Below are 13,574 nucleotides of genomic sequence, written 5' to 3' on the forward strand. Positions count from 1 at the left end.
CCCTGGTTACACTAGTGACCAAACCCCCCGTGCATCCGGCAAAGGCGGAGGTGTTGCTAACATTTACGATAGCAAATTTCAATTTACAAAAAAAAAAACAATGACGTTTTCGTCTTTTGAGCTTCTAGTCATGAAATCTATGCAGCCTACTCAATCACTTTTTATAGCTACTGTTTACAGGCCTCCTGGGCCATATGCAGTGTTCCTTACTGAGTTCCCTGAATTCCTATCGGATCTTGTAGTCATAGCAGATAATATTCTAATTTTTGGTGACTTTAACATTCACATGGAAAAGTCCACAGACCCACTCCAAAAGGCTTTCGGAGCCATCATCGACTCAGTGGGTTTTGTCCAACATGTCTCTGGACCTACTCACTGCCACAGTCATACTCTGGACCTAGTTTTGTCCCATGGAATAAATGTTGTGGATCTTAATGTTTTTCCTCATAATCCTGGATTATCGGACCACCATTTTATTGCGTTTACAATTGCAACAAATAATCTGCTCAGACCCCAACCAAGGAAGATTAAAAGTCGTGCTATAAATTCTCAGACAACCCAAAGATTCCTTGATGCCCTTCCAGACTCCCTCTGCCTACCCAAGGACGTCAGAGGACAAGAATCAGTTAACCACCTAACCGAGGAACTCAATTCAACCTTGCGCAATACCCTAGATGCAGTTGCACCCCTAAAAATTAAAAACATCTGTCATAAGAAACTAGCTCCCTGGTATACAGAAAATACACGAGCTCTGAAGCAAGCTTCCAGAAAATTGGAACGGAAATGGCGCCACACTAAACTGGAAGTCTTCCGACTAGCTTGGAAAGACAGTACCGTGCAGTATCGAAGAGCCCTCACTGCTGCACGATCATCCTATTTTTCCAACTTAATTGAGGAAAATAAGAACAATCCGAAATTTCTTTTTGACACTGTCGCAAAGCTAACTAAAAAGCAGCATTCGCAAATGGAGGATGGCTTTCACTTCAGCAGTAATAAATTTATGAACTTTTTTGAGGAAAAGATCATGATCATTAGAAAGCAAATTACGGACTCCTCTTTAAATCTGGGTATTCCTCCAGGGCTTCATTGTCCAGAGTCTGCACAACTCTGCCAGGACCTTGGCTCAAGGGAGATACTAAAGTGTTTTAGTACTATATCTCTTGACACAATGATGAAAATAATCATGGCCTCCAAACCTTCAAGCTGCATACTGGACCCTATTCCAACTAAACTACTGAAAGAGCTGCTTCCTGTGCTTGGCCCTCCTATGTTGAACATAATAAACGGCTCTCTATCCACCGGATGTGTACCAAGCTCACTAAAAGTGGCAGTAATAAAGCCTCTCTTGAAAAAGCCGAATCTTGACCCAGAAATTATAAAAAACTATCGGCCTATATCGAATCTTCCATTCCTCTCAAAAATTTTAGAAAAAGTTGTTGCGCAGCAACTCACTGCCTTCCTGAAGACAAACAATGTATACGAAACGCTTCAGTCTGGTTTTAGACCCCATCATAGCACTGAGACTGCACTTGTGAAGGTGGTAAATGACCTTTTAATGACGTCAGACCGAGGCTCTGCATCTGTCCTCATGCTCCTAGATCTTAGTGCCGCTTTTGATACCATCGATCACCACATTCTTTTGGAGAGATTGGAAACCCAAATTGGTCTACATGGACAAGTTCTGGCCTGGTTTAGATCTTATCTGTCGGAAAGATATCAGTTTGTCTCTGTGAATGGTTCGTCCTCTGACAAATCAATTGTAAATTTCGGTGTTCCTCAAGGTTCCGTTCTAGGACCACTATTGTTTTCACTATATATTTTACCTCTTGGGGATGTCATTCGAAAACATAATGTTAAATTTCACTGCTATGCGGACGACACACAGCTGTACATTTCAATGAAACATGGTGAAGCCCCAAAATTGCTCTCGCTAGAAGCCTGTGTTTCAGACATAAGGAAGTGGATGGCTGCAAATTTTCTACTTTTAAACTCGGACAAAACAGAGATGCTTGTCCTAGGTCCCAAGAAACAAAGAGATCTTCTGTTGAATCTGACAATTAATCTGGATGGTTGTACAGTCGTCTCAAATAAAACTGTGAAGGACCTCGGCGTTACTCTGGACCCTGATCTCTCTTTTGAAGAACATATCAAGACTGCTTCAAGGACAGCTTTTTTCCATCTACGTAACATTGCAAAAATCAGAAACTTTCTGTCCAAAAATGACGCAGAAAAATTAATCCATGCTTTTGTTACTTCTAGGCTCGACTACTGCAATGCTCTACTTTCCGGCTACCCGGATAAAGCACTAAACAAACTTCAGTTAGTGCTAAATACGGCTGCTAGAATCCTGACTAGAACCAAAAAATGTGATCATATTACTCCAGTGCTAGCTTCCCTACACTGGCTTCCTGTTAAGGCAAGGGCTGATTTCAAGGTTTTACTGCTAACCTACAAAGCATTACATGGGCTTGCTCCTACCTATCTTTCCGACTTGGTCCTGCCGTACATACCTACACGTACGCTACGGTCACAAGACGCAGGCCTCCTAATTGTCCCTAGAATTTCTAAGCAAACGGCTGGAGGTAGGGCTTTCTCCTATAGAGCTCCATTTTTATGGAATGGTCTGCCTACCCATGTGAGAGACGCAGACTCAGTCTCAACCTTTAAGTCTTTACTGAAGACTTATCTCTTCAGTAGGTCCTATGATTAAGTATAGTCTGGCCCAGGAGTGTGAAGGTGAACGGAAAGGCTGGAGCAACGAACCGCCCTTGCTGTCTCTGCCTTGTCGGTTCCCCTCTTCCCACTGGGATTCTCTGCCTCTAACCCTTTTACAGGGGCTGAGTCACTGACTTACTGGTGTTCTTCCATGCCGTCCATGGGAGGGGTGCGTCACTTGAGTGGGTTGAGCCACTGACGTGGTCTTCCTGTCTGGGTTGGCGCCCCCCCCTTGGGTTGTGCCGTGGCGGACATCTTTGTGGGCTATACTCGGCCTTGTCTTCGGACGGTAAGTTGGTGGTTGTAGATATCCCTCTAGTGGTGTGGGGGCTGTGCTTTGGCAAAGTGGGTGGGGTTATATCCTGCCTGTTTGGCCCTGTCCGGGGGTATCATCGGATGGGGCCACAGTGTCTTCTGATCCCTCCTGTCTCAGCCTCCAGTATTTATGCTGCAGTAGTTTATGTGTCGGGGGGCTAGGGTCAGTCTGTTACATCTGGAGTATTCTCTTGTCTTATCCGGTGTCCTGTGTGAATGTAAATATGCTCTCTCTAATTCTCTCTTTGTTTCTTTCTTTCTCTCGGAGGACCTGAGCCCTAGGACTACCTGGCATGATGACTCCTTGCTGTCCCCAGTCCACCTGGCCATGCTGCTGCTCCAGTTTCAACTGTTCTGCCTGCGGCTACGGAACCCTGACCTGTTCACCGGACGTGCTTGTTGCACCCTCGACAATTACTATGATTATTATTATTTGACCATGCTGGTCATTTACGAACATTTTAACATCTTGACCATGTTCTGTTATAATATCCACCCGGCACAGCCAGAAGAGGACTGGCCACCCCTCATAGCCTGGTTCCTCTCTAGGTTTCTTCCTAGGTTTTTGGCCTTTCTCAGGAGTTTTTCCTAGGGAGTTTTTCCCAGCCACCGTGCTTCTTTCACATGCATTGCTTGCTGTTTGGGGTTTTAGGCTGGGTTTCTGTACAGCACTTTGAGATTTCAGCTGATGTACGAAGGGCTATATAAATAAATTTGATTTGATTTGATTTGATTTGATAATAACAACAACAAAAAATCCAGAAAAACGCATGTCAAAAATGTTATAAAATTATTTGCATTTTAATGAGGGAAATAGGTATTTCACCCCCTCTCAATCAGAAAGATTTCTGGCTCCCAGGTGTCTTTTATACAGGTAACGAGCTGATATTAGGAGCACACTCTTAAAGGGAGTGTGCCCACTCCAGAGCTCTCCCCGAGAGGCATGAGACTAGGGCGGACACTCTCTCCCTTCCCGAGGGAGCTGGGTGAACGGTGGCCAGGTATAGGTCCAGTTGTAAGAGGAACCCCTGGCACTGTGCTGCCGTCCCATCATACTCCCGGGGAAGGGAGAGATGCATCCCACTGGAACTGGATCCAGACGGGACGTGTAAAGGTAACCCCGGTTGCGCTGGTCGAGGTGCTGGAGGGATTTCCTGTCTCTCCCAGTGGTCCATGGTCTGGACAACGCGATCCATCATGGTACCGAGATGATGCAGCATTGCCGAGGGTTCCTGGACGCGCTCCTCGACTCCTCTGACTGGGGTACCTGCTCCTGCTGACTCCATGGTGGGTGTGTAATTCTGTCAATGGTGTGCGTACTGGGAGCAGAGTCAGGTGCAGGAGAGCAGAGAGTTGTGAACAGGCACACACTTTATTTAGGCAGGAAAAACCAACAGACGGACGCCAAGTGCAACCCGCGCAAACAGTCACAATAATTATGTTCACATACCTCGTGAATAAAACACGGAACAAACTAACACCGTTCTAGCGCGTCAAAATTGAGACGTAACACAAAAAATTACACACAAAGACATGAGGGGGAACAGAGGAATAAATACATGTAGTGTGATTGGGGAATGAAAACCAGGTGTGCAGGGAACAAGACAAAACAAATGGATAAATGAAAAATGGAGAGGCGATGGCTAGAAAGCCGATGACGTCGACCGCCAAACGTCGCCCGAACAATGTGTTATGTAATAGTTTTGATGTCTTCACTATTATTCTACAATGTAGAAAATAGTGAAAATAAAGAAAAATCCTTGAATGAGTAGGTGTGTCCAAACTTTTGACTGGTACTGTATGTCTAAAATGCACATCCAGATTCAGAATTTGTCAGGATTTTTGTCAGCAAAACCACAAAACTCCAAATATGCATTGGAAATGGTCTGTATTCTCTAGAATATCAAAAACGTATCTTGTAAAGATATCCGCTGATATGGACCTTTTTCTCCCAGTGGGAGGTTATAACATTTCTTTCACATGACCCATCAACTTAGACAAGTGTCTGGGTAAGCATCATCTAAAAATTATAAAATATTTATTCAATATTTTTATCAGAACACTTTCAAAGTCATATTAGGATATATTTTTACCTGGAGTTTTTCCTTCTTGTAGGCTGCTACTTAAACAACGTTTAGTCTTGAAATCTTTGTTTGTTAAACAGTTGCTACAGTAGAGGTATGGTTAGGATTAAATGACCCATACCTGACAGAAGGGGCTGTCCCGTCATGTTCATGGGAGCCATGCCAAGGTTGTTTATGGCGGTGGCCCAGGCGTTGGGTTCTGACATGGGCATCGGGTTGGAGTCCATGGACATGTTACGAATCCCTTCTGCAAAGAGAGAGACAGTGAAAAAGAGAGAGAGAGAGAGACAGTGAGAAAGAGAGAGAGAGAGAGAGTCAGTCAGAATACAGTACAATCAGATATGGTCTCAAATGATTTGTTCGATTGTCTCTAATTTTCTATTTAAAAGCTTCTATAACACAGTAAGGTATTTGAAACTTTTTTTTTGAGAGGTCATCTGTCCAGTGACAGAGCCTTTTACATTCTATTCAGAGTGGAGGGATGAGGTCATCCATCCAGTGACACAGCCTTTTACATTCTATTCAGAGGTTATTAGCATTCATTCCCCTCTTGGCTGAACATCCTCTGACTTCTATTAAGAGAAGGCCTCCTGATGATGCTGCTTCTCTTCCCTGGCCGACACTACAAACTCTCAGAATGAACAACATTACTACCACAACACACTCCTCAGATAGAATCTACACAATACAACTCCAGTAAAAGAGCAGGGCTAGTTTATGTTTCTCTGTCACAGTCAATTTAAGGGAATAAAGCTCACGAAAAGAAGATTACTAGCTCTGGTACTAAGCAAAAGGCCATTTCTAAAGCAGTCGGGCATTCAAAACTTGAAAAAAATTGCTGGCCTAATATTACAGACACACATAATTCAGACACAACCCCAGGGCAAGCAGTCTGGTTTTCTGCCAAGTGTAACACATTCAGATCCCTATAGTAAAAGACCCCAAGTAAACAAGAACGCATCACACATTCAACCCTAGCCTATTTCTCCCATCTAAACCATTTCACAACTCTAAATGGGCTTTCTGTCTCTCATTTCTTTTACCTGTCCCTCTGACAGATGGTAAAGTGCGTTGACTGGCTGGGGCACTGAACTTCTCTCCTGCCTCATGATGCCAAAACATTCAGTTGGTGATGATGAGGACAACACTTCACATACCTCAAAGGTCACTGTCATCTGCTAACACTGATGCTGGCTCGCGCCCTGACTGCCCTGTCTAATCACTTGAGCAGCGGACTGATTGGTCCGAGGTAGCTGAGGGTCTGGTATAATATAGGACTAGTGATGTTTCCTCTGTCTGGTATAATAAAGGACTAATGATGTTTAGTCTGTCTGGTATAATAAAGGACTAATGATGTTACCTCTGTCTGGTATAATATAGGACTAATGATGTTTCCTCTGTCTGGTATAATATAGGACTAATGATGTTTCCTCTGTCTGGTATAATAAAGGACTAATGAGGTTTCCTCTGTCTGGTATAATACATTACTAATGATGTGACCTCTGTCTGGTATAATAAAGGACTACGGAGGTTTCCTCTGTCTCGTATAATAAAGGACTAATGATGTTTCCTCTGTCTCGTATAATAAAGGACTAATGATGTTTCCTCTGTCTGGTATAATAAAGGACTAATGAGCTTTACTCTGTCTGGTATAATAAAGGACTAATGATGTTTCCTCTGTCTGGTATAATAAAGGACTAATGATGTTTCCTCTGTCTGGTATAATAAAGGACTAATGATGTTTCCTCTGTCTGGTATAATAAAGGACTAATGATGTTTCCTCTGTCTGGTATAATAAAGGACTAATGATGTTATCTCTGTCTCGTATAATAAAGGACTAATGATGTTTCTTCTGTCTGGTATAATAAAGGACTAATGAGGTTTCCTCTGTCTGGTATAATAAAGGACTAATGATGTTTCCTCTGTCTGGTATAATAAAGGACTAATGATGTTTCCTCTGTCTGGTATAATAAAGGACTAATGATTTTTCCTCTGTCTGGTATAATAAAGGACTAATGATGTTTACTCTGTCTGGTATAATAAAGGACTAATGAGGTTTCCTCTGTCTGGTATAATAAAGGAGTAATGATGTTATGTCTGTCTGGTATAATAAAGGACTAATGATGTTATGTCTTTCTGGTATAATAAAGGACTAATGATGTTTACTCTGTCTGGTATAATAAAGGAGTAATGATGTTTCCTCTGTCTGGTATAATATAGGACTAATGATGTTTACTCTGTCTGGTATAATAAAGGACTAATGATGTTACCTCTGTCTGGTATAATAAAGGACTAATGATGTTTCCTCTGTCTGGTATAATAAAGGACTAATGATTTTTCCTCTGTCTGGTATAATAAAGGACTAATGATGTTTACTCTGTCTGGTATAATAAAGGACTAATGAGGTTTCCTCTGTCTGGTATAATAAAGGACTAATGATGTTATGTCTGTCTGGTATAATATAGGACTAATGATGTTTCCTCTGTCTGGTATAATAAAGGACTAATGATGTTTCCTCTGTCTGGTATAGTAAAGGACTAATGATGTTACCTCTGTCTGGTATAATAAAGGACTAATGATGCTACCTCTGTCTGGTATAATAAAGGACTAATGATGTTTCCTCTGTCTGGTATAATAAAGGACTAATGATGTTTACTCTGTCTGGTATAATAAAGGAGTAATGATGTTATGTCTGTCTGGTATAATAAAGGACTAATGATGTTATGTCTGTCTGGTATAATAAAGGACTAATGATGTTACCTCTGTCTGGTATAATAAAATAATAATGATGTTACCTCTGTCTGGTATAATAAAATAATAATGATGTTACCTCTGTCTGGTATAATAAAGGACTAATGATGTTTACTCTGTCTGGTATAATAAAGGACTAATGATGTTTCCTCTGTCTGGTATAATAAAATAATAATGATGTTACCTCTGTCTGGTATAATAAAGGACTAATGATGTTTACTCTGTCTGGTATAATAAAGGACTAATGATGTTTCCTCTGTCTGGTATAATAAAGGATTAATGATGTTAACTTTGTCTGGTATAATAAAGGAATAATGATGTTTCCTCTGACTGGTATAATAAAGGACTAATGATGTTTACTCTGTCTGGTATAATAAATGAGTAATGATGTTTCCTATGTCTGGTATAATAAAGGACTAATGATGTTTCCTCTGTCTGGTTTAATAAAGGACTAATGATGTCACCTCTGTCTGGTATTATAAAAAGACTAATGATGTTACCTCTGTTATTATAAAAAGACTAATGATGTTACCTCTGTTATTATAAAAAGACTAATGATGTTATCTCTGTCTGGTATAGTAAAGGACTAATGATGTTACCTCTGTCTGTTATAATAAATGACTAATGATGTTACCTCTGTCTGGTATAGTAAAGGACTAATGATGTTAACTCTGGTATTATAGAAAAGACTAATGATGTTATCTCTGTCTGGTATAATAAATGACTAATGATGTTATCTCTGTCTGGTATAATAAAGGACTAATGATGTTAACTCTGGTATTATAGAAAAGACTAATGATGTTATCTCTGTCTGGTATAGTAAAGGACTGATGATGTTAACTCTGGTATTATAGAAAAGACTAATGATGTTATCTCTGTCTGGTATAATAAAGGACTAATGATGTTATCTCTGTCTGGTATAGTAAAGGACTAATGATGTTAACTCTGATATTATAGAAAAGACTAATGATGTTATCTCTGTCTGGTATAGTAAAGGACTAATGACGTTACCTCTTTCCCTGCATCCCTGATGCTGTCATTACACTCCCATCGCTGGGTTGCCATGGCAAAGACTGCTAAAACCTTACTCTGTTGTTCCAATGTAAATGTCTCTCACAATATCCTTAGAGGGCTGTTAACCAATTACACACTCATTAACCAATTACACACTTATTAGCGGTTCCAGAGTGTTAAGGTGCTGTAACTATTTTGACAGAGGGGATGGTTGTTTTACTGGGTGTCTGACCAAACAGTCAGTCAGAGATGAGGCTCAGAGGCTTGTTAACCTATTATACCCTCCTTGGTAGATCCGAAACAACAACTGGTGGCTATGTTAATTGCATGGTGAGCAGGGGTATAGGCTTTTTAGCAGTTTAGAGTATACGTTTTAGTTACAGACTAACTGATATGAGATAGTTACAGTATAACTGTTATGAGATAGCTACAGTCTAACTGTTATGAGATAGTTACAGTCTAACTGTTATGAGATAGTTACAGTCTAACTGTTATGAGATAGTTACAGTATAACTGTTATGAGATAGTTACAGACTAACTGTTATGAGATAGTTACAGTATAACTGTTATGAGATAGTTACATTATAACTGTTATGAGATAGTTACAGTATAACTGTTATGAGATAGTTACATTATAACTGTTATGAGATAGTTACAGACTAACTGTTATGAGATAGTTACAGTATAACTGTTATGAGATAGTTACTGTATAACTGTTATGAGATAGTTACAGACTAACTGTTATGAGATAGTTACAGTCTAACTGTTATGAGATAGTTACAGTCTAACTGTTATGAGATAGTTACAGTCTAACTGTTATGAGATAGTTACAGTCTAACTGTTATGAGATAGTTACAGTCTAACTGTTATGAGATAGTTACAGTCTAACTGTTATGAGATAGTTACAGTCTAACTGTTATGAGATAGTTACAGTATAACTGTTATGAGATAGTTACAGTATAACTGTTATGAGATAGTTACAGACTAACTGTTATGAGATAAGGTGGAGGCAGTTTTACAACAGGTCAAAAACAAACAGAACAATCTCACTGACTAGACAAAACTAACTTAACAAACTCGTCCCACTGACCAGTCAAAACAAACTAGTGTCGTTGAATATATAATCAAAACGAAGAGAGACTATAGATTCTTTCAAATAACACTTTATTATAAGATTTTCAAAAATGGAGAATCAACTATCCACTCAACAGCGCATAGTTGAAAAGCTCAATGAACAGTGCCGGTTCAATGCTTTTATAGAGAAAATACATGCAACCCCTTTCTGTATACGTGGCAGTCAGCAGATAGTGTGTAAAAGGTAACTCGTTGTCTGTGCAGATTTAAAATAGCACAGTTGATAGCTCGAGGGCTCAACCGTCGAACTGTATTCACAACAGTAAAACACTATATTGTGCCCCTTTCTGCAAGTTTCCATACATGTGACTTTCTGTAGATAGTAAACCCATGGGATGTCACATGCTGCGGCCGCACCCAAGCGGACCTTAGCTATACACCCAGTCTTATGACTAAGTCCCACAAAGACAAGTTTGTATCAGGTTAGAAAAACACTTGCATATAACAAGAGACAATACTTTAAACAGTAAAACACAAGATAGCATGACTAATTATGTAATTTTCCACAATACTAGTCCCATTGACCAGCCAAAACAAACTAACTAGTCCCACTGACCAGTCATAACAAACAAGGTGGAGATGCCAGCAAGCGGACAAAACAACAAAAGTCAGTTTAGAACAAGTGACATATCACCAGTGTTCAGTGACATATCACCAGTGTTCGGTGACATATCCCCAGTGTTCGGTGACATATCCTCAGTGTTCAAATCCCATGAAAGAGCCATTGTCTCTCAAAGGATCCCGATGCATCCATACTGTTTAGCTCATTACAGGAGGCCTGGGTTGAGTTAGGAGTTCTGATCTTATCAGGTTGATAGTTATCTAAGGGCTGAAGGCTTTGAGAGAGAGTTAAAGTGCTGGTCGAGGTCAAGGTTACCCTCATGCCCTGTAATGATAAGATGTCGTGGAGAAAATGTCCACAGTGCCTCCCTCCCTCCCTCCCTGGGCGCTGGCCTCCTGGGATTTAGAGCTTCATAGAGTGACCTTGAGGGCAGAGCTCTGGCATGGCTCCCCTCAGCTCCCTTCCACTCAATCACATCCACACAGAGCAGAGGGAGTGTGTCTGAATAGCAAACAGCAGTGGAAAGATCAACACTAGCACACACACGCACATACGCTCGCACACACACGCACACACGCTCGCACACACACGCTCGCACACACACACGCACACACATGCTCGCACACACACACATACACACATAGCTGCCTGGGAAATTTGAGCCAGTAAAAATAATCACCTGCCATCATGGGGAGTACTGAATATGTGTGTTTAAGATTAAAAGCATCTGTTTTACCATTTTACTGGTGTCTCATATAATTTAACAACCGATTATATGACAGGGATTGGTGTGAGATCCATTTCAACATTCAATTGAATTCACTCAAATTAGTTAAAAATCAAATCAATGGATGCACATTCTCAAGTCTTAAAGCATCTAGTCAAGGGGACCCACTTCACCCACTTCTCATTTGTAACAGTAGATGTAACACTGCCCCCCCAGGCCCATTTTTTCCCTTGATGACCCCATTATTAGTCAGATAATGATCATTTTGCGAAGAAAAAAAAACACGAGAGACACACTAGGCTAAAAATGGACCAGCCCATTGGTGATGTCGTCTATAAAATAGCCTCCAACACTCTACTCAACAAACTGGATGCAGTCTATCACAGTGCCATCCGTTTTGTCACCAAAGCCCCATACACTACCCACTATTGCAACCTGTACGCTCTCGTTGGTTGGCCCTCGCTTCATACTCGTCGCCAAACCCACTGGCTACAGGTAATCTACAAGTCTCTGCTAGGTAAAGCCCCACCTTATCTCAGCTCACTGGTCACCATAGCAGCACCCACTCGAAGCACGCGCTCCAGCAGGTATATCTCACTGGTCACCCCCAAAGCCAATTCCTCCTTTGGTCGTCTTTACTTCCAGTTCTCTGCTGCCAATGACTGGAACGAACTGCAAAAATCTCTGAAGCTGGAGACTCATATCTCCCTCACTAGCTTTACTGTGAGGCTAGGAAAACTGCACTGGAAAACTGCACTAATGCTAGGAAAACCTGTCACCACGGATAAATCCACGATAATTGAACATTTCAATAAGCACTTTTCTACAGCTGGCCATGCTTTCCACCTGGCCACCCCTACCCCAATCAACAGCCCTCCACCCCCCACAGCAACTTGCCCAAGCCTCCCCCACTTCTCCTTCATCCAAATCCAGATAGCTGATGTTCTGAAAGAGCTGCAAAATCTGGACCCCTACAAATCTGCCGGGCTAGACAATCTGGACCCTCTCTCTAAAATGATCTGCCGAAATTGTTGCAACCCCTATTACTAGCCTGTTCAACCTCTCTTTCGTATCGTCTGAGATTCCCATAGATTGGAAAGCTGCCGCGGTCATCCCCCGCTTCAAAGGGGGAGACACTCTAGACCCAAACTGCTACAGACCTGTATCTATTCTACCCTGTCTTTCTAAGGTCTTCGAAAGCCAAGTTAACAAACAGATTACCGACCATTCCGAATCTCACCGTACCTTCTCCGCTATGCAATCTTGTTTCAGAGATGGTCATGGGTGCACCTCAGCCACGCTCAAGGTCCTAAATGATATCATAACTGCCATCGATAAGAGACATTGCTGTGCAGCCATATTCATCGTCCTGGCTAAGGCTTTCGACTCTGTCAATCACCACATTCTTATTGGCAGACTCAAAAGCCTTGGTTTCTCAAATGATTGCCTCACCTGGTTCACCAACCACTTCTCTGATAGAGTTCAGTGAGTCAAATCAGAGGACCTGTTGTCCGGACCTCTGGCAGTCTCTATGTGGGTGCCTCAGGGTTCAATTCTCGGGCCGACTCTCTTCTCTGTATACATCAATGATGTCACTCTTACGGCTGGTGATTCTCTGATCTACCTCTACGCAGACGACACCATTCTGTATACCTCTGGCCCTTCTTTGGACACTGTGTTAACAAACCTCCAGACGAGCTTCAATGCCATACAACTCTCCTTCCGTGGCCTCCAATTGCTCTTAAATGCAAATAAAACTAAATGCATGCTCTTCAACCGATCGCTGCCCGCACCTGCCCACCCATCCAGCATCACTACTCTGGACGGTTGTGACTTAGAATATGTGGACAACTACAAATACCTAGGTGTCTGGTTAGACTGTAAACTCTCCTTCCAGACTCACATTAAATATCTCAAATCCAAAATTAAATCTAGAATCGGCTTCCTATTTCGCAACAAAGCATCCTTCACTCATGCTACCAAACATACCCTTGTAAAACTGGCCATCCTACCGATCCTCGACTTCGGCGATGTCATTTATAAAATAGCCTCCAACACTCTTCTCAACAAATTGGATGCAGTCTATCACAGTGCCATCCATTTTGTCACCAAAGCCCAGTATACTACCCACCACTGTGACCTGTACACTCTAGTTGGCTGGCCCTCGCTTCATTCTCATCGCTAAACCCACTGGCTCCAGGTAATCTACACGTCTCTGCTAGGTAAAGCCCCGCCTTATCTCAGCTCACTGGTCACCATAGCAGCACCCACC

At 41.7% G+C, this 13,574-nt stretch overlaps 1 protein-coding gene across 1 annotated transcript in view; it reads right to left on the bottom strand.

Moving 5' to 3' along the window:
• The window catches only part of LOC115169740 (ecto-NOX disulfide-thiol exchanger 2-like), a 400,179-nt gene that overhangs the window by 164,082 nt on the left and 222,523 nt on the right, over positions 1-13,574 (bottom strand). Inside the window, exon 3 of the mRNA XM_029725656.1 lies at positions 5,236-5,361. Within this exon, the coding sequence (XP_029581516.1) occupies positions 5,236-5,361 (126 nt within the window). The remainder of the gene's footprint in view (positions 1-5,235; positions 5,362-13,574) is intronic.

The sequence above is a fragment of the Salmo trutta genome, chromosome 3 (genome assembly GCF_901001165.1).
Source record: "Salmo trutta chromosome 3, fSalTru1.1, whole genome shotgun sequence".
Taxonomy (NCBI): domain Eukaryota; kingdom Metazoa; phylum Chordata; class Actinopteri; order Salmoniformes; family Salmonidae; genus Salmo; species Salmo trutta.